Source organism: Heteronotia binoei, chromosome 12 (genome assembly GCF_032191835.1).
Source record: "Heteronotia binoei isolate CCM8104 ecotype False Entrance Well chromosome 12, APGP_CSIRO_Hbin_v1, whole genome shotgun sequence".
Taxonomy (NCBI): domain Eukaryota; kingdom Metazoa; phylum Chordata; class Lepidosauria; order Squamata; family Gekkonidae; genus Heteronotia; species Heteronotia binoei.
This window is the reverse complement of record NC_083234.1, coordinates 44746608-44769678: the sequence shown is the minus strand read 5'-3', so window position 1 is coordinate 44769678 and position 23071 is coordinate 44746608. Positions and strand designations below refer to the sequence as shown.

General features: G+C 47.9%; 1 protein-coding gene across 1 annotated transcript; it reads right to left on the bottom strand.

Moving 5' to 3' along the window:
- Positions 1 to 3059: 3059 nt before the first annotated feature.
- GINS4 (GINS complex subunit 4) lies at positions 3060 to 15865 on the bottom strand. Its single transcript, XM_060251109.1, has 7 exons — positions 15631 to 15865; positions 13364 to 13450; positions 12236 to 12349; positions 10646 to 10743; positions 8072 to 8160; positions 7387 to 7477; positions 3060 to 3952 (listed from the first exon to the last, which is right to left on the bottom strand). The coding sequence occupies exons 1-7, from the start codon at positions 15712 to 15714 to the stop codon at positions 3856 to 3858; spliced, it is 660 nt and encodes a 219-aa protein (XP_060107092.1). The 5' UTR covers positions 15715 to 15865; the 3' UTR covers positions 3060 to 3855.
- Positions 15866 to 23071: the final 7206 nt, after the last annotated feature.

Below are 23071 nucleotides of genomic sequence, written 5' to 3'. Positions count from 1 at the left end.
CAGAGAGAAGATCCTTGAGAAGATCAGCCCGGTTTTAATGCAAGGACTCATTCTTGGAATTTGGAAGACCAAGGCTCCTTGAGCACGTGCAGAGTGCACTCCGTTTCACCGTTGCGGAATTGCATGCAATCAGTTGCTCCCAAATGGAGAAGGGAAAGCTTTCTGCCTCCAAGGGTTACCAGCCCCCAGGTAGGGCCTGGAGATCTCCCGCTTTTACAACTGAGCTCCAGCTGGCAGAAATCAGCTCCCCTGGAGAAAATGGCTGCTTTGAAGGGTGAACTCTTGGGCCGTGCCGAGGCCCCTCCCCTCCACAAACCCCGCCCTCTCCCAGATCCACCCCCAAAGTCTCCAGGTATTTTCCGACACAGATCTGGCAGCCCTAGACTCCTCCATGGAAAGGTGTGTGTCCTGACGCCTCTCTGTGCACAATTTAAGCCATTCCCTCTCCCAGATCTGCTCTGGTTCTCTGGCTAAAAGCATTACATTTCACCATAGGAGATCTGAGCGCTCTGCTATGGATCCTCTGGCAAACAGCAAGCCACATTCTCGCTCGCAGCCTCAGTGGCACCAAAGCAGGAATGCCAGTAGCTTGCCTCACAGGGTTGTTGGGAGGGCAAAGACTTTTTAGCATACAAGGACTAAGGCTTCTATCCTTGGATTTAATGGGGCTAGGAAGGATGGATGAGAACACATTCCAGATCTGACAATACAAGATCCAATCCATGGTTTGATGAAAAATCTAGCAACATTGTAATTAAGGGTACCACTTTTTTTTAAATGTGCTAAGAGCCCTGACCTAGATAGCCCAGGCAAGCCTGTTCTCATCAGAACTTGGAAGCTAAGCAGGGTTGACTCTGGCAAGTACTTGGATGGGAGACCTCCTTGGAAGACCAGAGCCAGAAGCAGAGGCATGCTTTATTCAACCACCATGCCCCCAGTAGGTCACCATGACTTCCAGGTGCACGCGCACACACAATACCAAAGGACCAATAAAAAGTGCAAAGAAGAAATCTAGGGGGCAAAGCTTTCCCCCATTGCCTCTTTTTGCAGGGCTAAAGTGTAGATGACTGGGGAAGGCAATGACAAACCACCCTGTAAAAAGTCTGCCATGAAAACAGTGTGATGCGACATCACCCCAGAGTCAGAAATGACTGGTGTTTGCACAGGGGACTACCCTTTACCTTTACACCAGTTGAATTTTTGCCTCTTAGGCAAAAAAAAGAAAAAGGTTGGCAATCCACCGTGGAAGCCGTATCAGGAAGTTTTAGCCAGCGTGGCTATAATGCTGGACTTGGATCTCAGAGTTCTGTCATGAAAAAAACTCGTGAGGCTATACTTAATCAGGCTAACCTACCACACAGGCTTGCTGTGAGAAGAAAACAATGTTGAAAGCTGTTTTGGGTCCCCATTGTGGAGAAAAGCAGGGCATACATATCTGTTTTTAAAAATCTAACTAGAATTGCAGTTTAGGAAAGGGATAGATGAAAACAACACATGAAAGCCTCTGTTTTCCTGTGAAAGCAGAGTTCTTGGCCTTTGGGCCACAGCAGCAATTCCTTGGCTGATTAGAATTAGCCAATGGCTGTTAATCCTCCACAGAAGCCACGCAGTGCCGGATCCAGGAGACAATGTGTCTAAAAACAGCCGCCTGTAATTTGCCTGCTGCCTCTCTAATCAGGGTCATGGCCAGACAGTGACTCACACACCCCGCCGGGAATGGCCAGAGAGACTGCACGTGCATATGTCAGCTGGTGAGTTCACAGGCAGGGAGAACAAAGCAAAAAGCCATTCATTCACAGCCACACATACAATCCATCTCCAAGACAGACAAAGATGCAGGTGTTGGTCCAAGGGAAAAACAAATAACCACAAGATAACTGTCAGATTTCCCCCAAACCACCATTTTGTACATAGAAAAAAATGGGAAGCTTTCAGTACCCCAGGATTTCAAGTAGAGAAGGTCCCTTTTCAGAACCTGCAAGCAGGGATCCTTAGCTGGAATTTGAACCTTGGACCGACTGCATGCTTGAAGTGTGCTCTGCTATTGAGCCATAATCACAAAGCTTTCTTATACTGATACAGATCAGTGGGCTGTCTAACGTAGAACTGTTACATGCACCCTTTTCCAAATGATGAGCTATTCTAGGGTGTAACGATTACCCAGGTTTGTTCCCTCTGGAGGACAGATCGCTGGGGACTTAGGGCATTTGGTCATGAGGAGTTCCAAGAAGGCTGGGATAAAATTGGAAGAAGGTGTTATATGTGTAAAGCCAGAGGTTGCCTCCTTAACAGCTCTGCAGCGACAGATGGAGCTGCAGTTTTCTCAGTCCTTTCCTCCTTCCCTTTCTTGCAGGGAAAGAACAGCCTCCAGCCAGATGTTAGCCATTCTGCTGCTGGTCTGGTCCAGGACAAATTGTTCTTTTCTCCCCCCCTCTCTGGAGATAGTATCAAGGAATGGTGCTGGAGCACAGAGCCAGAGAGTTATCAGCCCTCTGGCCGGAGAGCAGGTGAGAAGCTGCTAGTTTGCACTGATCAGTTTACCATTGGCCTTGCAAACAACTTTGCTGGAATGTATCCATGAGCCACTATGAAGATGTAAACGGCAGCAAGATATATAAATCTTCAAGCCTTATCAGAGGCCTGGAAAGAGGGTGGGCGATAGGGACATGGCACAGAACAAGAGAAAACCAGGCTGCATTCTCTAGATGTTGCTGTAGAAAAGGTGAGAGGCCAAAATGATTTTGGTAGAGTCCTTCAGGAGATGAAAGCAGCAGTAGTGCTGAACAATAGTAGAAGTGGTCCTGCTTTTTATTGAGTCAGGCTAGGGCTTTTTTGTGATAGTGCTTACTGGTACTGAGTGAGTATCAGTACTTTTTTAGGGGGCTCGTCCAAGTTCTGAGGGGGTTCAACCTTATATATGAGTACTGGCGTTTGCAACTGCCTACCAGTTAAAGACATTCTACAGAGGTTAACTCTGTGTGCTCACCTCTTAGGTGACCAAAGACAGGGCCTTTTCTGCAGGGGCACCTTGATTCCTGAATTCCCTTCACTACAGCAAGAACAGCATTTCATATTTTATTGCTGTTATAAATCAGCAGAAGCTTTCAATTAGAAATCATATCATTTACAACTAATGGGCTGTTTGGTATCTTTTACATGCACATATTTAATGATTGATACTGGGAGGAATATTGGGACATTTTAAAATGGAGAGCATGGTTCATTATTTTAAACTTCTTTTAAAAAACAAACAGGGTCTGCAAAGAGCATAGCTTAAGGTCCTTCATTCCTGGAGGTATTCTAGCATCTTTCTGTGGCATGCCAACGGCAGCTGGTATTTTGTTGTTGCTGCATGTGTGAATGGTCATGGACTGCAGCAATGTTCGTACAGCAAGGTAAGGAAGGCCTGGGCATCACAATATCCTGCATGGGAACAAACACAATTCACCAACACCCACTTGCACTGGTGAGAAGGAACTCATACGATTTTCAAAAGATAGTTTCTAGAACTGTGCAGTCTTGAGCAAAAGGCTATGGTGCAACACTGCCACCTGCTGGATATCCAACAGAACATCAGATGTGCTCCTCCAGCCCTGCCAAAGGTCAGGCTCTCCCACACCCACCATCCTTTCTTTGATGTCAGCAACACCCTCTCTTCTTTGCAGCCACCTGGGCAAATTTCACACACAAGAGTCTCATGAGCTTAGCTGAGCTGCACTGAGGACAGTTCGGACTCCTGATGTCAAATCCTTGAGGCAGGCAGGGATGGTATTGCTGTCAGCCAAGCGGCCCTGGTGGTTTCGGGGTAAATCCTTCACTTGGGACTTGCAGAATGCCCAGGGGTTTCCACGATGTTTAAATGAGCTGGACTGCCCCCGAAGCCACTAAAGGAGCAATTGTTTTGTATCGGATCAGGTGCTGAGAATCTTCATCCAGGTCAATCACATAATCTCTGAAAGAGAGCGAGAACAAAGAAAAAACACCGGTTTAGAGTTGCAACCCTGTTTCTTGGGAGTAAACCTACAATGCACAGTGGGATTTAGCTGCATGTTACATATGTATGATTGAGCATGCTACATTTTCAAGTATTTAATTAATTCCATGTAGCACCAGATGTTCCCTGGCAGGGGATGGGGGATGGGTAAAGGTGCCATCTTTAGGTTAGGAAACCCCTGGAGATCTGGAGGTGGGCCTAAGGAGGACAGGGACCTCAGTGAGCACACATGAAGCTGCCTTGTACTGAATCATGCCAGAAATGTCCAATGTTCCCTCTAAATTGAGCCTTGTGAGCAAAAATTCTTTGTGAGCTACTGGCATAAAGTTGTGAGCTACCACATAAATTAGTTTGCTTTAGGGCCATCCTTCCTGAGTTGAGACAAAAATGTGTGAGTTGGAAGCTAAAAAACTGTGAGTTAGCTCACACTAACGCAGCTTAGAGGGAACACTGGAAATGTCTATTCAGACTGGCAGCAGCTCTCTGGGGTCTCAGGCTGAGGTCTTTCACATCACCTCCTATCTGATCCTTTTAACTGGAGATGCCAGGGATTGAACCTGGGACCTTCAGCATGCCAAGCAGATACTCTGCCAGTGAGCTACAGCAGGGCACAATGTCACTGAGTCCACCCTCCAAAACTTCCATTTTTTCCCCCTGGGGAACTGATCTCTGTAATCTGGAGATGAGATGTAATTCCAGGGGATCCCCAGACCCCGCCTGGAAGCTGGCATCCCTAATTCCACATTCCTGCCTGATGGCAACCCCTCTAGGCATTTGCAAAACCAGTCCTTTTTAAAGTGGAGCTCTTTAAGTCCTTTTTAAGGTGGAGGTTTTTTAAACTTTCATTTTTCCAACTAGGCACTCAAGATGTCAGAGTCTAGACATGCCACAACATCAAGCCTGAAGTAAAGGTTTAAATGGTAAGACTACGACCATCATTACAGTCAAGATCCATGTAAACAGCAAGGATTAAGACCTCTTTGCTCAAGCATGTGTTGAGCATCCACCTAGCAAAAAACGGAGCAATGCTGGTGACCTTCTCACAAGGACCAGGATGGGGGGTGAGGGAGGGAGGGACTCCAGTGTGGTTCTCTTAGAAGATCTCTACATGCCATCGTGGGTCAGAAGGGGCATAATAGGGAAGGGCACAGAGAACTCCAGCCAACCCTCCCTGAGAGCTGAAATGTTCAAAATATTATTCCTTGTGATGCATTATCAGCAGTTCAGAGGAGAAAAACAGTATGGCATAGTGCTTAGAATAAAATTGGAAAGGCCTGCATGCAAAGCTTCCTGAGCAACCTGGGAAGTTGCCCAGCAGATGAGCTTGAATGGCAATCAGAAGAGCTGGAACTGACCAAGGCCAGAGTTTCACCTCAAATACATTCATTTTTCACCTGCCCATCCGTAATGAAGAGATAAACAATGGCTCACCTAAAAAGGTCCGTGTAAGGATTACCAAGAGCTCAGGCTAGTTTCTGGCTGAGGCGAGTTTAGAATTGGGGGCTCCCCAACAAACGGCCAGGTATTAGTATGCTGATCAGCATCTGCTGTCCCACTTTGTTGCAGTTATTTCAGTGGAATCTTAAATTGTACAGAAACTGTTTTATTGATCTTGTTACTTATTAATTTTTAAAAACGTTATGTTATATTTTAGAAGGTTTTAAATTGTATATTTACAAATTGTTGTTGCCCGCTGGTTTTGGGGAGAGTGGGTTATAAATCAAATGAAATACATAAATGAATGAATGAAATAAATGCTGATCTTAGTATAATACGCATATATAACCCTGGATTATATCTGGGAAGAGTAACAGGAAGTATTAGGGAAATTCAGAAACCTGGCAGGATTCAAAGTTAATCAAGGCAGAATGGAGCTGTTTGGTATAAACAGATTTGGATGAGGATAACAGAAAGATGATTAACAATGCAGCCCCAAGCAGAGTTGTACCCCTCTATGTCCCCTGAAATAAATGGGCTTCGAAGAGACAACTCTGCTTAGCATAGCACTGCAAGTAAATCAAAAGAGGATAGAAGCATCAAATATCCTGGGGTCAGATTCTCCAAGGACACTGATGAAGCACAGAAAATTGTTCCTATAATTCACCAATGATGCAGGAAAAACATGGCCCATCAGGTGGGTGGAAATCATACTGTATGTCTCCATCGAACGACAATCCAGCCTACAGAGCCAGTGTGGCACCGTGGGTAATGTGACAGACTACCATTCAGGCTAGAATCTACCACTCTGCCATGGAAGCTCTCGGTATGGTCAAACCTCTCAGCCTAACCCACCTCACAGGGTTGTCGTGAGAATACAAGGGAGGAATGAGCATAAAAGGGAGACGATAATTATGTAACCCATTTTGGGTCCCCACTGGGGAGAAAAGCAGGGTATGAATGAAGTAAAATAAACACAGGGCACTGTTATATGAAGATCTTCCTATAGATCATCTTCTCTTCCCCCTTTTTATTTATGTACTTGAGCTCATTAACTCAACAAGCATGGCTTTCAGTTATCTGTACAAAGTCCACTTAGATGAAACCAATGTTCCCTCTAAGCTGAGTTGGCATGAGCTAGCTCACAGATTTTTACCCTCAAACACACATTGTCAGGAAGAAGGACTCCAGAGCACACTAATTTATGCCATAGCTCCCAACTTTAATGCCAGTAGCTCACAAAGTAGAATTTTTGCTCACAAGACTCTGCAGCTTAGAGGGAACATTGGATGAAACTACCTTTCAGGCAGGAGCCCCCTGATGCAGAGTGGTCAAGCTGCAGTACTGCAGTCCAAGCTCTGCTCACAACCTAAGTTGGATCTCAGCTGAAGCTGGGTTCAGGTAGCTGGCTCAAGGTTGACTCAGCCTTCCATCCTTCCAAGGTTGGTAAAATGAGTACCCAGCTTGCTGGGGGAAAAGTGTAGATGACTGGGGAAGGCAATGGCAAACCATCCCATTAAGAAGTCTGCCAAGAAAATGTTGTGATGTGACATCACCCCATGGGTTGATAACAACTCGGTGCTTACACAAGGGACTACCTTTACCTTTTTTACCTTTCAGGCAGGACATTTGTGATCAGATCTTGTGGCATTTTATTTAATGTTAGAACCAGGGCTGTGGTATTGGGGCAGGGTTAATTCCTTCCCCCATGCTGTTTTCCCAACAGAAACCGATCAGACGCCCGCAGTGGCCCTGTCTTTTTGCCTTGGCAGGTCTGATAGCACCGCCGGGAGGGGAGCCCTGTCAATCTGGGAAGCAGCAGAGGGGCAAGAGACAAACATCCCTATGACATGACCTAGATTCAAATCAGCCTCCCATTCCCCCTGCTGCTTTTTAAGATGACATGATATATGTTACATTTGCATCCCGAGCAACATCCCAAGCCCCTTCTCTACCTTTGCTCATCTGTCTCCGGTTCCACCAAGATGTTCTCTTGCCTCTCCTTCACCCGCAGGAACACAAAAGCATCCAGGTTCGGTTTGGCGACTGCAAGGAAAGACCATACAAGACCAGGAATGCCATGGGAGCTGCAGTGCCTGCGTTGCATGTATGCAGACAGTCCCAGTCCAACCCGTTAAAGGGCCTTGGGTAGCAGGTGACTTTGGAGATGTCTACTTGAGAATACTTGGCTGGATGGATGCAAAGCGATTTCACAGGGCCCACAGCTTAGGTGGCAGAGCACAGGCTTGGCATGAAGATTCAACCAGCTGGGTAGCCAGGATGACAAAAGACTTCTTTCCAGGACACTGGAAAACCATGGCTTGTTGGAGCAGGCTATACTGAGCCAGAAGAGTCAGACACCACAAAAGGCAACTTGATCTGTGCCGGGCTTCACAGTGGGCAAGGAATAGAGGACATACTTCATTCAATTCCACTGAGCCCTACTAGCTGTCCAGATGTGCTGACAGCAATGCCTATCTGTTAGATCAAGGGTGGCCAAACTGTGGCTCTTTTCACACGTATTGTGTGGCTCTTGAAGCTCTCACTACTCCATCTGCCAGCTTGGGAAAGGCATTTCTCTTTAAATCACTCTTCCAAGCCAGATTTAGATGGGGCCAGATAAACTTAGGCCTTGCTTACCTGCCTTCAGGAGGTCCACCTTTTGCAGGTTGGGAGGCATGTGCTTCAGAGCCACATTCCGGAAATGGGCTTCTGTGTTTGCCATGTACCTGCAAGCAAGGAGCAACAGCTTTGGTCTTTAACTCGGAGGGAAAACAGAATGGCTGAAATTGGCCAGTCACCAGCCATGAGCAAAGAATACCCATGGACAATACGCAACAGCATATTGTTGGAACTCTCTGTCTGAGGCAAGTGATGCTCTGTATTCTTGGTGCTTGGGAGGGGCAACAGTGGGAGGGCTTCTAGTGTTCTGGCCCCACTGGTGGACCTCTTGATGGCACCGTGGGTTTTTTGGCCACTGTGTGACACAGAGCGCTGGACTGGATGGGCCACTGGCCTGATCCAACATGGCTTCTCTAATGTTCTTATGGAGGATTTGAGTCTTTGCACCACCTAATGTCATGTACAGGACAACACAAGCTTGTCTGTTTTTCTTGACCGGTCCAGCTCCATGTCTTTAAAAGAGGAGCACACTGCAGACACAGCAAGGAAGCAAACCTTTTCTTGGCAAGATGATAAACCTTCACCCGGTCAATTTCTTCATGCTGGGTTGCGGTTAAAGACACAGATGTGGGGCGAGTAAAAGTGGGTTATTATGTAAATTAATGCATATGCTTAGTTATTCTGCATGTTTGTATTAATTATGGGGCAGGGCAGAAAGCTCTGCAAGGCTCCCTTCACCCCGGGATGCCCTGCTCAGAGACCACTCTGGCTCTTTGCTGTCACTCTAGCCTCTCTTTATATACCTTAAGAATTAGAAACTTGCTCCTTTTCTTTAAAAAAAAAGATGTTTTGAATGGGGAGTTCTGGCTCAGAGGCAGATGATCTGCTTTGCATGCTGAAGGTCCCAGATTCAGTCCTCAACATCACTAGTTGAAGGATCAAGCAGCAGATGATGCGATGGACGTCTTCCAGTGGACCAAGAGAACCAGTTGGAGCAGACAAGACTGACCTTGACAGACTAGTGGTCTGACTTATTACAAGGCAGCTTTGTGTGTTCATGGATTTTGCTTTCAGTCCTAATTTTAACATTTGCCAAGTTCCGTGGTTTCATCCGCTAAACCCTTGGCTCTCATCTAGGCTGGAAGTTCGACTCGTGCTCCTATGTGCAGCCAGCTGACATGGAAGGTTTAAATTATTTCTACTTGTCTATTTTCAAGTTTCCCTTGCAGATGTTTACTTCGTTATCTGCCGGCTTACTTAGCTGTCCCTGTGCCTTCAGCAGCACCTTGCTCTGAAGACAGCTGGTCTTATTTCTGTAACACGAAAAGCTTCTTTGTCTGTTTCTGCAGAAAGCGGTTATTAAACTCACAGGAGCAAGCCAGGCCCAGAATTTTCTGATGAGCTGGCAATCCAGAGAAAATTCATGACTGCACAAAGGTGGAAGATAAATTTTGGAATTGCAGTGATGCACACATGTTAAGCCATCTGTGATTCATCTGCACATGTACTATATGCTCTATATGCTGTTATGGAATTTTTGTGTGTTCTGGTTGTGAGCACACACAGACTTTTGGACTCTCCTTTCTGCCCCCTCCAGTGAGCTCTGCCCTCCAGTTTGCTACTTTAGTAGTTATGTTAACCTTTGGTGGGACTTCTGAATGACTAGAAGGAAAGCCAAAGCATTTTCAGTATGAGCTTTCAAGAGTCAAGGCTCCCTTGGTCAGAAGCAAGACCTTAGACTCCCAAGATACCCTGAAAATCTTGTTGGTCTCTCAGGTGCAACAACAGGGCTTGAATCTAGCTGTTCTAATGCAGACCAACAAGGCTGCTTACTGAAGACATTTGCAGGGTCACGGGAACATGAGAACACACAGAAGATGCACGCTGCATCAGGTTCACCAAATAACAAAATATGTTTTCTGCCATCTTCTCTCTTTCTTTGACTAAATTCCAGGAATCCCACTGGAGAGTCATTTTGTTGTAGTGGTTAAGTTTGCGGACTCTAATCTAGGAGAACTGAGTTGATTCCCCACTCCTGCTGGTGTGACCTTGGGTCAGCCACAGTTCTCTCAGAGCTGTTCTCTCAAGAGCAGTTCTGGAAAGAGCTCTCTCAGCCCCGCCTACCTCACAGGGTGTCTGTTGTGGGGAGAACAAGGGAAGGAGATTGTAAGCCATTCTAAGACTCCGAGAGAAGGGCAGGGTATAAATCCAACTCTTCTTGGAGAGCCAGTTTGATGTGGTGTTTAAGAGAGGTGCACTCTAATCTGGAGAACTGGGTTTGATTCCCCACTCCTGCGTATGCAGCTGCTGCTGTGATCTTGGGTTAGTCACAGTTCTTGAAAGAGCTGCTCTCTCAGGTCCTCCTACCTCACAGGGTGCCTGTTGTCGGGAGAGGAAGGGAGGGAGATTGTAAGCCACTCTGAGACTCTGACCGAAGGGCAGGGTATAAATCCAATCTCTTCTTCTCTGTATGGCAGAAATCTGGTTCAGAACTGCACAATTTATGCAAAACTGCTTGTCAGCAACTGCCCTGTGGCAACCCCAGTTGCATAGCTAGCTCTCCCCCATCATCAGCCTTTACCATCTACCTACTCTTTAGCAAAGGCAAACTCTTCTGGGGAAAGGATGGATGGGTCCCCTTCAGCCCGAGTCTTCTCCTTCTCCAAGATGTGGGGGAAATATTTCTCAATCTGCAAAAGGAAAGACACAGCATGTGAATTGCAAAGCCATCCGTATATGGCAAAAGTGCTATAAAGAATTGCAACCATGATGACTGCCAAGAACCTCTAATGAAAAACCAAGACTGATCCAAAACCTCCCCAGGAATGTGAATCCTACAAAGTGCTCCAGCCCAGCATCCACTCAAACAATGATGCCTTCCATTCTCCTGGCTTAACATGTGCCACAGCAGGGCACAAGGAAGGCAGAGTGCCCCAGAAGCAGTTACATTAGCCAGGTTTCCCAGCACAGTAGATGCTAATGTTCAAAAGCCACTCAATTCATCACTTCCTTCCACTCCACTATTTAGGGCTCAACTATGTAAGATCTATGCATGGGAGTTCCATCAGCATACATTTGATCAGTGCAGAAAAGAGCTCCCCCTACCCCTTGGTTTTTATAGGGGGGGAAACATACACACAGTGCTTTCTGTAGTTCAGCTCTGAGTTACGTCACTCCAGCTGTGAACAGGGCATTCCATCCACAGCAAATGGCTTTCAGACTGTGACACTCTTTGGAAATCCAGGGCTTGTCAAAATCTTCTCCTAGCTCCTCATTGAGAAGGCCAGTAAGCTGGAACCATCTCAGAAAGGCCTGCCACTATTTGTTTAAAATATTTACATCCTGCCTTTTAGCTAAAGAGTTTCCAGTGAGCCTAACCAAAAACTCCATTCCAAAACACTGATTAAAAATACAGAAATACAAAGCAGCCAACAGGTTCCTAATGCCATTCAGTCCTGCCCCCACCCCCACCTCAAAGGATCAGAGCTGTTTTTCATTCACTGGGATCCTTTTTACAGATGGTTTCCTGTGACACAGAATGCAGCTGCTGCAGCCATAGTTTAAAGGACGTGAGCATGACAGAGAGTGGCTTTTAAAACTCCTTTTACCTCAAGCCATTTTTCTTATTGAGAATCACTTCCCATGAGTTGCTTTCTAAACCACCATTACAAAAAGGATGCAAAAATGAGATAACATAATACTTCCACCCAAAAAGAAGTTCTCATGCTGTTCCTCAAGAAAAGTGAGTCAAAGTCAATGGGCCAGTGCAGAGTAACCTGCCAGCCGCTCTTTTCCTCCCTGCTACCATCAGAGCACATCTGGAGCAGGACTTTATAGATCACCTCCACAGTCATCTCCTGCAACATGCAGCCTTAGGGCTCATTTCTGGCATGGCAGGTGCCCTGTGGAAACTGAGAAGGTGCACTAGGAATCTATCCCAGATTTCTCTGCAACACAACCAAAATCAGAACAGCTTTACAGAATCCTATTCTATGCATGCCACATGAGAGTGTTCTGGAAAGGGAGGTCAGGACCATTTAACAGTTCCTACTGGAAATTATAAAAAGTTTCTGGAGAGAGAACTGGGCAGGTGGCTGGTCCCTGAAGAGGCAACTCCTGGGAAGCCTCCATGCATGAAGGACTTCATACACTGCTTGTTGCTTGCGCCAAAGGGGCTGTTACCTTTCTGAGCCGGCAGCGCAAATAGCTGCTGAGGACATAGCGGATCCTTTCAACCTCCATGCGGTGGATGCCGACTTTCAGATCACCTCCCTTGGCACGTTTCAGGTTCTCCTCCTGCAAGAAGAGTCAAAGGGCTTTAATGACAGGAAAGGCTTCAACAGCCACCAAGCCTTTTTTTGTTTGTCTCTGCTGAGGGCGAACCCATCGCATGAAGCTGCCTTAACTGTTCCATTCACTGGCTGGCTCAGGATTTTAGAGGTTCCCCAATATTTAAATGTTAAGTTTAATATGTTAAAGCAGGAGAGGCTTGGGACTGAACCTGGGATCTTCTACACATCAAACACATATTCTGCCTGTGTCATGGCCCCTCCCTGATCATCATTGTTGCCAAGGTGATCCAAACAAGATAAGAGAACACAGCACTTCATAATGCAATAGGCCGTGGTTCACAAAAACTGAGGTAAAAATAAATTCTATAGTCTTCCAAAGTGGCACAAGACTCTGAATTTGGTAGGAGCAATCTATATATCCTGCTCAGTTGTACAGATTATGCCTCTGTGAAAGGAATGCAAAATTTGGGAAGGACTGGGTTGGCAGGAAGCAATGCAACAACCTGGGCACCAGGTGACAGTATAGCTGTTTTCCTGGTGCTCTCTGTCTTATCCCTATTCCCACTTTCACAGTCTTCACAGGACTATTTCATCAGTGCTCCAGCTAACATCTAGATTTTTATGCTACTTTTGGTCTGAAAATAGTTTTAGGCTCACTGTGAGGATAAAAGGGAAGCATATATAACAATGCACACCACCTGTAGTCTTTGGAAGAAGGGCAAGAGTTGTATGTATTACATTAATAAAAACATATTTTTATTCCTCCATTCCTTCAAGGAGTTGAAGATGGAATTTGTGGTTCTTTTCTCTTTTATTTGATCTTCCCAATAACCCTGTGAGGCAGGCTAGACTCAGAGAGTGGGCCTTACCCCACATTGCACAGTGAGCTTCGTGGCAGTGGCAGTTTGCATCTCTTCAGTCTTAGCCTGCCACTCCAACCCCTATACCACACTACTGAGCTGGCACCCCTTCCACCTGCCAGCCACTCGGCTTCTCTCCCCTCTCCCCAGTGCAGTACCATGTGTTCCAGCTGCTCCACAACACACTCGACAATTTCCGACTTGCTCTCCAGCAGCTCTGGGGCAAACTTCTCATTCATCCAGGCCTGGAAAGTCAAAATGGACAGTGAGGATCAAGGATGCTCCATTTTCAGGGCTCTCCCCCCAGTCTTCAGAATAGCATCCCTACAGCAGGGAAGATGCTGCAATAGAAGGTCCCAGTCTTGTGACACTGCAGGCCTCAAACATCAGAATCCTCCCCCAATTCCAAGGATCCAATCTTTCTTGCAGTACTTTCTTTTGCAAGACATCCTGTCTTCTGAGCTTCAGGGCATGACACCCAATGCTGATTATTTACTCCATCATCCACTTCAGCCCTTTCTGTTCTATTCAGTTAGCAGGCATTTCTTACACTGTCAGTATTCACGTATTGGAGTCAGGGACCATGGTATTCTAATCTGCATTAACAGTTGAAAACACCAGGGGATGGTTGCAAAGAGAAGAAGATGCAAGTACCATGTAGATTGTAACACACGGCCATCATGTACACTTGGCTTTTCAAGGGGCACATGGTGTGTATACAGCATGAAGTGCACAGCCAGTTGGTAATTCTCACATTGTGGCCTTGTGACAATAAATCTGCACATGTAATCATCACATGTGGCATTCTATAAACACACTGTATAATCCTTCCAGCCTGGAACCATCTTCCATAGAAGATTTTACAATACATGGTGAAGCCCCTGAAGAGGGAGGGAGCTATGCTACCTGCAAAAGCTTTCATTTCTGCTCCAGAAGAGATGCGAAAAAGGGGCAACCAAAATCATCAACAGGTTGCAGCACCTTCCCTGCAAAGAAAAGCTAAAGAGAGTTTGGTGCTTATTGTGAAAGATGTTTACAAAATGAGATGGCACTGTGTGGAAGGATAACAAGAAAGTTTTCTTCTCTGTATCCCATAATATTAGAACCTGGAATCTCTCATGGAAGTTGATGGACACCAAAGAGATACAGATCTACTTTTTCAAGATGTTGGAAGTGCCTCCTCACACAATGCACGATTAATTTGTGGAACTCTGTGGCTTAAGATGTAGCATGTAGATGGCTGTAAAAGGGAGCTAGCCAAATGCATGGCGCTCTGTCAACAGTCATGGCGATTAAGTAGAACCACCAGGGTCAGAGAAAGTTCCAACAACAGGAGAGAGGTCTTTGTCTTGATGGGGTTTTCTTGCCGTTTTAAAAGTTACTGTTTATCAACAGCTCTCAAACATTCTTTTAAAACACAAAAGTGGCCTAGAACTTTGCTAACAAAACAATAATCCGGTTGGCCACAATGGAGAGGAGGCTGCTAGAGCTGAAATGCTGGGGGTGGGGTGGAACCATGCTGCAAGTGCAAGCAAGCACCAGTATATGGAAGTTTCCCCAACAGGGCGCATAGCTGCAGCTAGGGTTGCCAATCCCCAGGTGGGGGCAGGGGATCCCCTGGTTTGGAGGCCCTCCCCCTGCTTCAGGGACATAAAAAAGCCGGGGGGGGGGGAGATGTCTGCTGGGCTCTCCATTATTTCCTAAGAAGAGCAATTCCCATAGGGTATAATGGAGAATTGATCCACGGGGCTCTGGGGAGGCTGCTTTTTGAGGTAGACGTACCAAATTTGCAGCATAGAATCCAGTGCCTCTCCTCAAAATACCCTCCAAGTTTCAAAAAGATTGGACCAGGGAGCCCAATTCTATGAGCCCCAAAAGAAGGTGCCCCATCCTTCATTATTTCTAATGGAGGGAAGGCATTTAAAAGGAGCATGGTCCCCTTAAATGTGATGGCCAGAACTCCCTTTGGAGTTAAATTATGCTTGTCACAACCTTGCTCCTGGCTCCATTCCCAAAGTCCCCAGATATTTCTTGACTTGGACTTGGCAACCCTAGGCCCGCAGCTCCCCCGGGCAATTTAACGTACTCGCCAAGAGCAAAGCGTGCAGTTAGGCTGAGCCGGGCAGGTTTTTGAGGAGGGGCACGAGCAAAAGTCTTCCTTAGCCTCAAATCAAGCTGTAGGCTTGGCGGCAACACCAAGCGAACAAAGGGGAGTTACTTCCGAATAAACATGGGATCGCAGTGGTGATGCTTAAAACCCTATAATTAAACGAGAATGTTTTAAACTGAGAAAGCCCGATTTGTATGACTTAAAAAAAAAATGCTTAGAGCCACGGTGGCGCATTCCCCTACTCTCCCAGGCTGCCTCGTCGTCCTGATTTCCCGTCCCGCCCTTCTACTGAGCGCAGGGCTTAGGCGACCTGACCTGCTCCAGGCTGCGGATGAGCTGGGCGGGGGTCAGCAACACCTCTTCGCTGCCAGCGTCCGAGCCCTCCGCCTCCTCCGCCATGGCCGGCCAAGAGCTCCGCGATCTCCCGCCACCGCTTCCAACGCAGTGACGTCAACGCCGCGCGCCGCACCCAGGCGAACCCGCCTCATGAATATGCAGGAGGAGAATCGGCCTTTCCACCGCTGGCCTCCCCGCCCCGCGCTTCGGACTCGGCTCCGACGGCTGAGTGCTGCGTATTTATCCCGTTCTTTAAAAATTTTATTTAACTTATATCCCGCTCTACCCCACAAGTGGGCTCAGGGCAACTGACCATAGTAAAATCACAATCGGGTCATTTTGATGGCAATAAAATACTACTACTACTAATGAAAGTTAGAACGCTTGGGGTTCTTCAGCTTGGAGAAACGTCGACTGAGGGGTAACATGATAGAGGTTTACAAGATTATGCATGGGGTAGAGGAAGAACTTTTCTCCCTTTCTCGCAATATGAGAACTCGTGGACATTCAATGAAATTGCTGAGCAGTCGGGTTAAAACTGATAAAAGGAAGTGCTTCTTCACCCAAAGGGTGATTAACACATGGAATTCACTGCCATAGGAGGTGGTGGCGGCTGCAAGCATAGACAGCTTCACGAGGGGATTGGATAAGCATATGGAGCAGAGGTCCATCAGTGGCTATTAGCCACAGTGTATTGTTGGAACTGTCTGGGGCAGTGACGCGCTGTATTCTTGGTGCTTGGGGGGGGGGGCACAGTGGGAGGGCTTCTAGTGTCCTGGCCTCACTGATGAAAAACAGGTTACTCACCTGTAATTGATGATCTTCGAGTGGTCATCTGTGCAGTCACACACATGGGTTTTCCTATCAGGACGAACCCTACCTCGGAGATTTTAAATAGCTAGCCTAGGCGTTATTTTTGGCGCGCACTCCCTCCCGCTCTGGGGAGCAGGCATCCACTGCGCATGCCTGTAGCGCGAGGGAGGCGCCCAACCCACTCAGTTTCTTTCCCCGCCGCTGACATAATAGGAGCGCGGATATATAAGACAAGTAGCCAGCAGCGGGGACGGCTGGGCGGGCGTGTGTGACTGCACAGATGACCACTCGAAGATCATCAATTACAGGTGAGTAACCTGTTTATCTTCTTCGTGGTCTCTGTGCAGTCCCACACATGGGTGACTGATAAGCTGATCTGCAAGGCGGTGGGTGCTGGCACTAGAGTTGGAGGAAAAAATAGTGCAAAGGTTAGTGCAACATAGGCAGCACATTATAGGCTATAAGGTAAGTAACTACTCACCAAGCCCGGACCAGCTTCTTAGTCAAAGATGGAGCGAAGAACTGCCTGTCCAAAGGATGCATCCCGCCTAGCACGAACGTCCAAAGCGTAGTGCGTGGCGAAGGTCGAGGAGGAAGACCAAGCGGCAGCAGCGCAAATGTCCTCCATGGATACACCCCTGGCAAGGGCAGATGACGTTGACAAAGCTCTTGTAGAATGAGCTCTTATGGCAGATGGAACTGGTTGCTTCGCGAGCTTGTAGCACAGCTCTATAGCAGCAACCAACCACTTTGATAGTCTCTGCGTAGATATCTTTTTTCCCTTATGACGGCGGCCGTAGGCCACGAAAAGTCTGGAGTCTGTGCGGAACGATGCAGTTCGATCTATATAGTAGGCGAGTGCTCTTCTCACGTCTAGACAGTGTAGAGCTTCTTGGCCCTTATCCGTAGGCCGTTGGAAAAAGGCAGGTAAGGTAGTGGTTCTATGCAGATGGAATGCGGAGACCACCTTCGGTAAGAAAGCGGGATCTGGCCGTAACACCACCTTATCATGGTGAAACATGGTGTAAGGCGAGTCCGCTCTGAACGCGCAGAGATCACTTGCTCTTTTAGCAGAGGTGAGTGCAACTAAAAGAGCCGTTTTCCATGAGAGGAGGTGAAGTGGTATCGTAGCCATAGGTTCAAAAGGTGGTTTTACTAGTTGGCTAAGCACTAGTGACAAACTCCAGCTAGGATACATTTGCCGTAGTGGTGGGTGCAAATGTAAGATTCCCTTTAAGAAGGATTTCGCAGCAGGGTGTGAGAAGACAGTTCGACCCTGTACATGCGGGTGAAAAGCTGAGATTGCTGCCAGGTGCACCTTCAGAGAGGAGTACGTAAGGCCCTTTTCTGACAAATGCAGTGTATATGCTAAGATTTGAGGCATGGAAGCCGAGGAGGGTCTGAAATTATGCTTGGTAGCGTAGATGGAAAACCTTTTCCATTTCATGGAATATGACTTCCTTGTTGACGGTTTCCTTGCATTAAGGAGAACGTGTCTTACTCCTTCAGGAAAGTCTGAGAACATATCCTCCAGGCCGTCAGGCGAAGTCTGTTCGGGTCGTGGTGCAGAACCCTGCCGTTCTGTTGGGACAGGAGGTTGTGTGCCAGAGGGAAGTGATGGTAAGTGCTTTCTGACAGGAGGAGAAGGGTTGTGAACCATGGCTGACGTGGCCACCATGGCGTCACGAGAATGCAATTTGTGTTGTCCAGTTGAATTTTCTGTATGCACCGTGTTATTAACGGAAAGGGAGGGAAGAGGAAGTGTAGTGGACCGGCCCACGTCTGTATGAAGGCATCCCCTGCAGACTGTTGTGAGGGCGGACCTCTCATAAAAAAGATCGCACACTGTGCATTGTCTGGTGCAGCAAACGCATCTATTGACGGAGTTCCGAATTTCCGGAATACTGGCAGAAGGTATGACCGGTGGAGTGACCACTCGTGGTCGTTGATGGAATATCTGCTCAGTCTGTCCGCTTGAACATTCTGTATGCCAGGAAGATGTACCGCAGTGAGGTGAATCTGATGGGCAATACTCCAATGCCACAGGTGCATTGCTCTTTTGCAAAGGCGGGTGGATGCTGTCCCTCCTTGCCTGTTTATATAAAAAACCGTCGCCACATTGTCTGAGGCGATCTGTACGTGTAGGCCTTGAAGAGATGGAAGGAACGATTTTAACGCTCTGTGAACAGCTAGAAGCTCTAAGCAATTGATGTGGAGCGACTGTTCGTACGGTGTCCATTGCCCCTGGACCGTGAGTACGTCGAGATGAGCTCCCCAGCCCCATCTCGAGGCGTCTGTTGTAACCACTGCTGATGGACTTGGCCGTAAAAAGGGCATTCCCGCAAGCAGGTGAGCTCGAACTGTCCACCATTCGAGCGAAGGGAGGATGTGGCTCGGAACAGTGAGGACCGTTCCTTGAGATTGGTGTTGGGGTCGAAACGCGCGGACGAACCAGATTTGTAGGGTTCGCATGCGTAGTCTTGCGTGTGTCAGAACTGCCGTTGTGGCTGCCATAAGTCCTAACATGCGCTGAATGTTGAAGGCCGCTTGTTTGGGTTGTTGCATTATTTGTGTGGCCAGCGTCTGAATGGAGGATATCCTGTCCACAGGAAGATACGCCTTGTGGTCCGTGGTGCACAAACGAGCCCCAATAAACTGAATGTCTTGAGTTGGGGTAAGGTGTGACTTTTGATGATTGACCTGGAGGCCCAGGTTTGCTAGGAGCGCAAGTGTGATGGAAATGTCCTTCATCAACTGTGTCCTTGAAGCTCCCACAAGGAGCCAATCGTCTATGTATGGGTAGGTTGCAACGCCGCGTTGCCTGAGGTACGCTGCAATAACCGCCATACATTTTGTGAATGTCCGTGGTGCCGTGGAAAGTCCGAAGGGCAGAGCTCGGAACTGGTAGTGGTTGTTGCCAACGGCGAAACGCAGAAACTTCCTGTGGCATTGGTGTATTGTCAGGTGGAAGTATGCGTCCTGTAAATCTACCAGTGCCATCCAGGAGTTTCTGGGGATTAATGGCAGAATCGATTGTAAGGTGATCATTCTGAATTTTCTGTGGCGGATGAATTTGTTTAGGGCTCTTAGATCCAGAATCGGGCGCTGTCCCCCATCCCTTTTCGGGACTAGAAAGTACCTGGAATAAAAACCTGTCCGATGATACTGGACTGGGACAGGCTCTATAGCCGCTTTGGCTGTTAAGGTGTCTATTTCTTCCTGAAGGGAAGGTGATGGGGGAGTGGAAACAAAATGATGTCTTTTTGGTGGTGCTTGGAACTCTATGGAGTAGCCCCTCAAAATAATGTTCAGAACCCATTTGTCTGTGGTTATTTGTTGCCAATTGTCGATAAATGGAAGAAGTCTGGAGACGTGCTGAAGTGGTAGAGGTAGAAAGTCAAAGAGACTGCTTCGATGAAGATGCAGCCTTTTTAGGTGGTTGTGGTCTCTGCTGTCTCTGGTTAAAGGATTGCTTTGGAGGAGGAGCTTTACGTTTCCAGTATTCAGATTGTCGAGGGGATCTGGAACGTTTGAAGGGGGTTGGTTTCCATGATCTGGGCTTATAGCTCTGTTGTTGTTGCTGCTGTTGGGCTACCCCCAATCTTTTCGCTCGTTTGCGGCTGTCATCCACGGTGGACAGTATATCGTCCGTTGTGGCATTAAAGAGACCTTGGCCATCGAAGGGAAGGTCTTCTATCTTGAATTTTAGATCAGGCTGCAACGAAGAGGATCGAAGCCAAGCATGTCGTCTTAGGGCAATGGAGGCGGCCATCGCCTTGGAAGTGCACCCCACAGAGTGACGGATGGTGTTTATCTGTTGCTTTGAAATCCTGTTGAGCTCCTGAAGTAGCTTGCAGGCTTGTTTCTGGGAGGGCTCAGGCAGGGCAGAGACTAGCGTATTCAGTTGGGAGGAGATATTGTGGGAATACGCGGCGAAGTATGCTAGGTAATTGTTGATCTTGGCAGTTGCCGTCGAGATTGAATACATTTTCCTTCCAAGAGTATCTAACTTCCTGCCTTCCTTCTCAGGGGGTACCGGGTGGCGGGTCTGTTTGGTTTTAGAAGATGAATGCACTATCAGAGAATTCGGTGCTGGATGGCTAAATAAAAATTTCGAATCCGGTGCTTGGATCCTATAAAGGGATTCGATTCGTTTTGAAGTCGGGGGAATGGAGGCTGGGTTGTCCCAAGCTTCTTTGATGGCTTCTAGGTGTACCGGCAGCATCGGCAGAAAGGAACCAGCAGGTAAATCTGAGTGCACCAGGTCGTGTACCACGTCTGTCACCTTGGGTGCATCCGAAGTAAGAGTTACGTTAAGTGCAGAGGCCATATTGGCAATCAAGTCCAGGTATGTCTTTGCCCCTTCGGAAGGTGACAAATCCGCGGGCTTGGCGATATCTGAAGCAGGGGACCCAGGGGACATGGACTGTATCGAATCCGATGATTGAGCTTCGGATTCAGCATCAGAGTCAGGTTCGGGTTCAGGTAGGTCCGGTCTGGTTGGAGTCGTGCTTTTGGGTTCCACTGGAATCGCACCCCTAGGTTTAGAAGTCGAAGTGGAAGGAGTCGGAGACGGCTGTCTCGGTGGTTGCTTGCTCCGTTGGACAGGAGTCGCTTCCTTGGATGGGTTCATGTGATAATCGGTTCGGTACCGAGAATGATGGTATCCGCAGCATGCATGGGATTCGATGGAAGGAGACCTTGAAGCATAATGGCGTCGCCTCGGGGACATGGATGGGGACCGAGATCTCGGGTTGTAGCGATGGCGGTCCCTCCCTCTACTAGGGGATCTCTCCGGGAAACGCGCATGATGGTACCTATATCTCTCCATGCTGGGAGACCTGGCTGGGAACCGATGCGCATCGAAGTACCTGTAAGCATCATGTTTGTACTGGATGGGATTCGACATATCGCGGAACGATCTAGGATTGATGTGGTGTCGAGTCCACTGTTGCGGGTCTCGAATCGGCTCCAGCGCAGGGTCTAGCATGGATCCATGCGGGGAAGGGGATCGGGACGGAATGGGAATAACTTCTTCCGTCTGCTGGTGCGGCGACTCCGTAGCCGGGGTGGTCACTTCCTGGGTGTCGGATCCGGGAGTGGAAGGCTCGCATTGCGTCTCAGGCTCATTCTGTTGTTCGGAGGATTTTCTCGAGTCCTTCGGAATCTTCGGGTCCTTCGGGTCTGTCGGTTTCCGCGGAGCCTTCGGATCGGACGGTTTTCTCGAATCCTTCTGGCCCTTCGGGTCGGAATGCTTATGTTTCTTAGTGTGCTTCCCGCCCTTTGGTTTAGTCGCCGCGGCCGTTTGTTCTGACGTTCTCGCGCCGTCGCCGGCTTTCGCGGCATCGCCGGACTTATGCTTGCTGGGAGCAATGGCCACTGAAGCTGCCGACCTTGCGCCGTCCCCTTGGGGAGTCAGTAGGGGAGGCGACTTACTTGCTGACGAAGATTGCGACATATCAGGCTGGAGCACAGACTCCATTAAGTGACTTCTGAGTCTAGCGGCTCTGTTTTTTCGCGCCTGTTTGCAAAATTGAAGGCAGTGCGCACAGGCGTCCACTTTATGGGATTCTCCCAAACAGAACAAGCAAAGCGAATGCCCGTCCGATGTAGGGATTTTCGCCCTACAGCGCGAGCACCTTTTGAAAGTTATTTTACTGTCCCTTCCTTCCATACGCCCGGGGGGGGGGTGGGGGTGGGGGAAGGGAGGTCTGAGGAAAAAGCGGGGAAGATATTTATCTAAATCCTTTTTTTTTTTTTTTTTTGAAGATAAGAATATGAAGAAATAGCGAAGGATGAAAGAAGAGGAAACTTGAGGAAAACGAAGGCTAGATATCTGAGGTAAGTGAGGAGCGCAACGAGGTAGGACTATCCCGGGCGGCGGTTGGAAAGAAACTGAGTGGGTTGGGCGCCTCCCTCGCGCTACAGGCATGCGCAGTGGATGCCTGCTCCCCAGAGCGGGAGGGAGTGCGCGCCAAAAATAACGCCTAGGCTAGCTATTTAAAATCTCCGAGGTAGGGTTCGTCCTGATAGGAAAACCCATGTGTGGGACTGCACAGAGACCACGAAGAAGATCCTCCTGATGGCACCAGGTTTAGGGGGGGGGGTTGCCACTGTGTGACAGTGTTGGACTGGATGGGCCATTAGTCTGATCCAACATGGCTTATGTTCTTGACCCAAACCTTTTATAGGTGATGGTAAGTAGCCTGAATCATTGTAATTTTTTGCCAGATGCTGATGGTACCCTTTTATAGAGCAGCATCCCATAACTAAAGGGTATCCTCACAGCAACTCTGCAAGGTTGGTTAAGTTGAAGGAAAGTGATTGAAGCAGTCAGCTTCATCATGACAGCGGGATTCTAAACCCAGATCTTCCAGAGTTGTAGGCCAACACTCCAAGCAACAGCACATATTTTGTGATCCCTCCCCTTCTCCACAAAACTAAAAGGCAGTATGCATGGTTCTCCCATCTTCTGTTTTATCCTCCCAGCAACAAATGTCCAATGGGCACATTAAAGACCAAAAAAAATATTCTAGCTTAGCCTTTTGTGAGTCAAAGCTCACTTCCTCTGATGCATTGGAGTGTACATGTGACAGATGAACTGAGC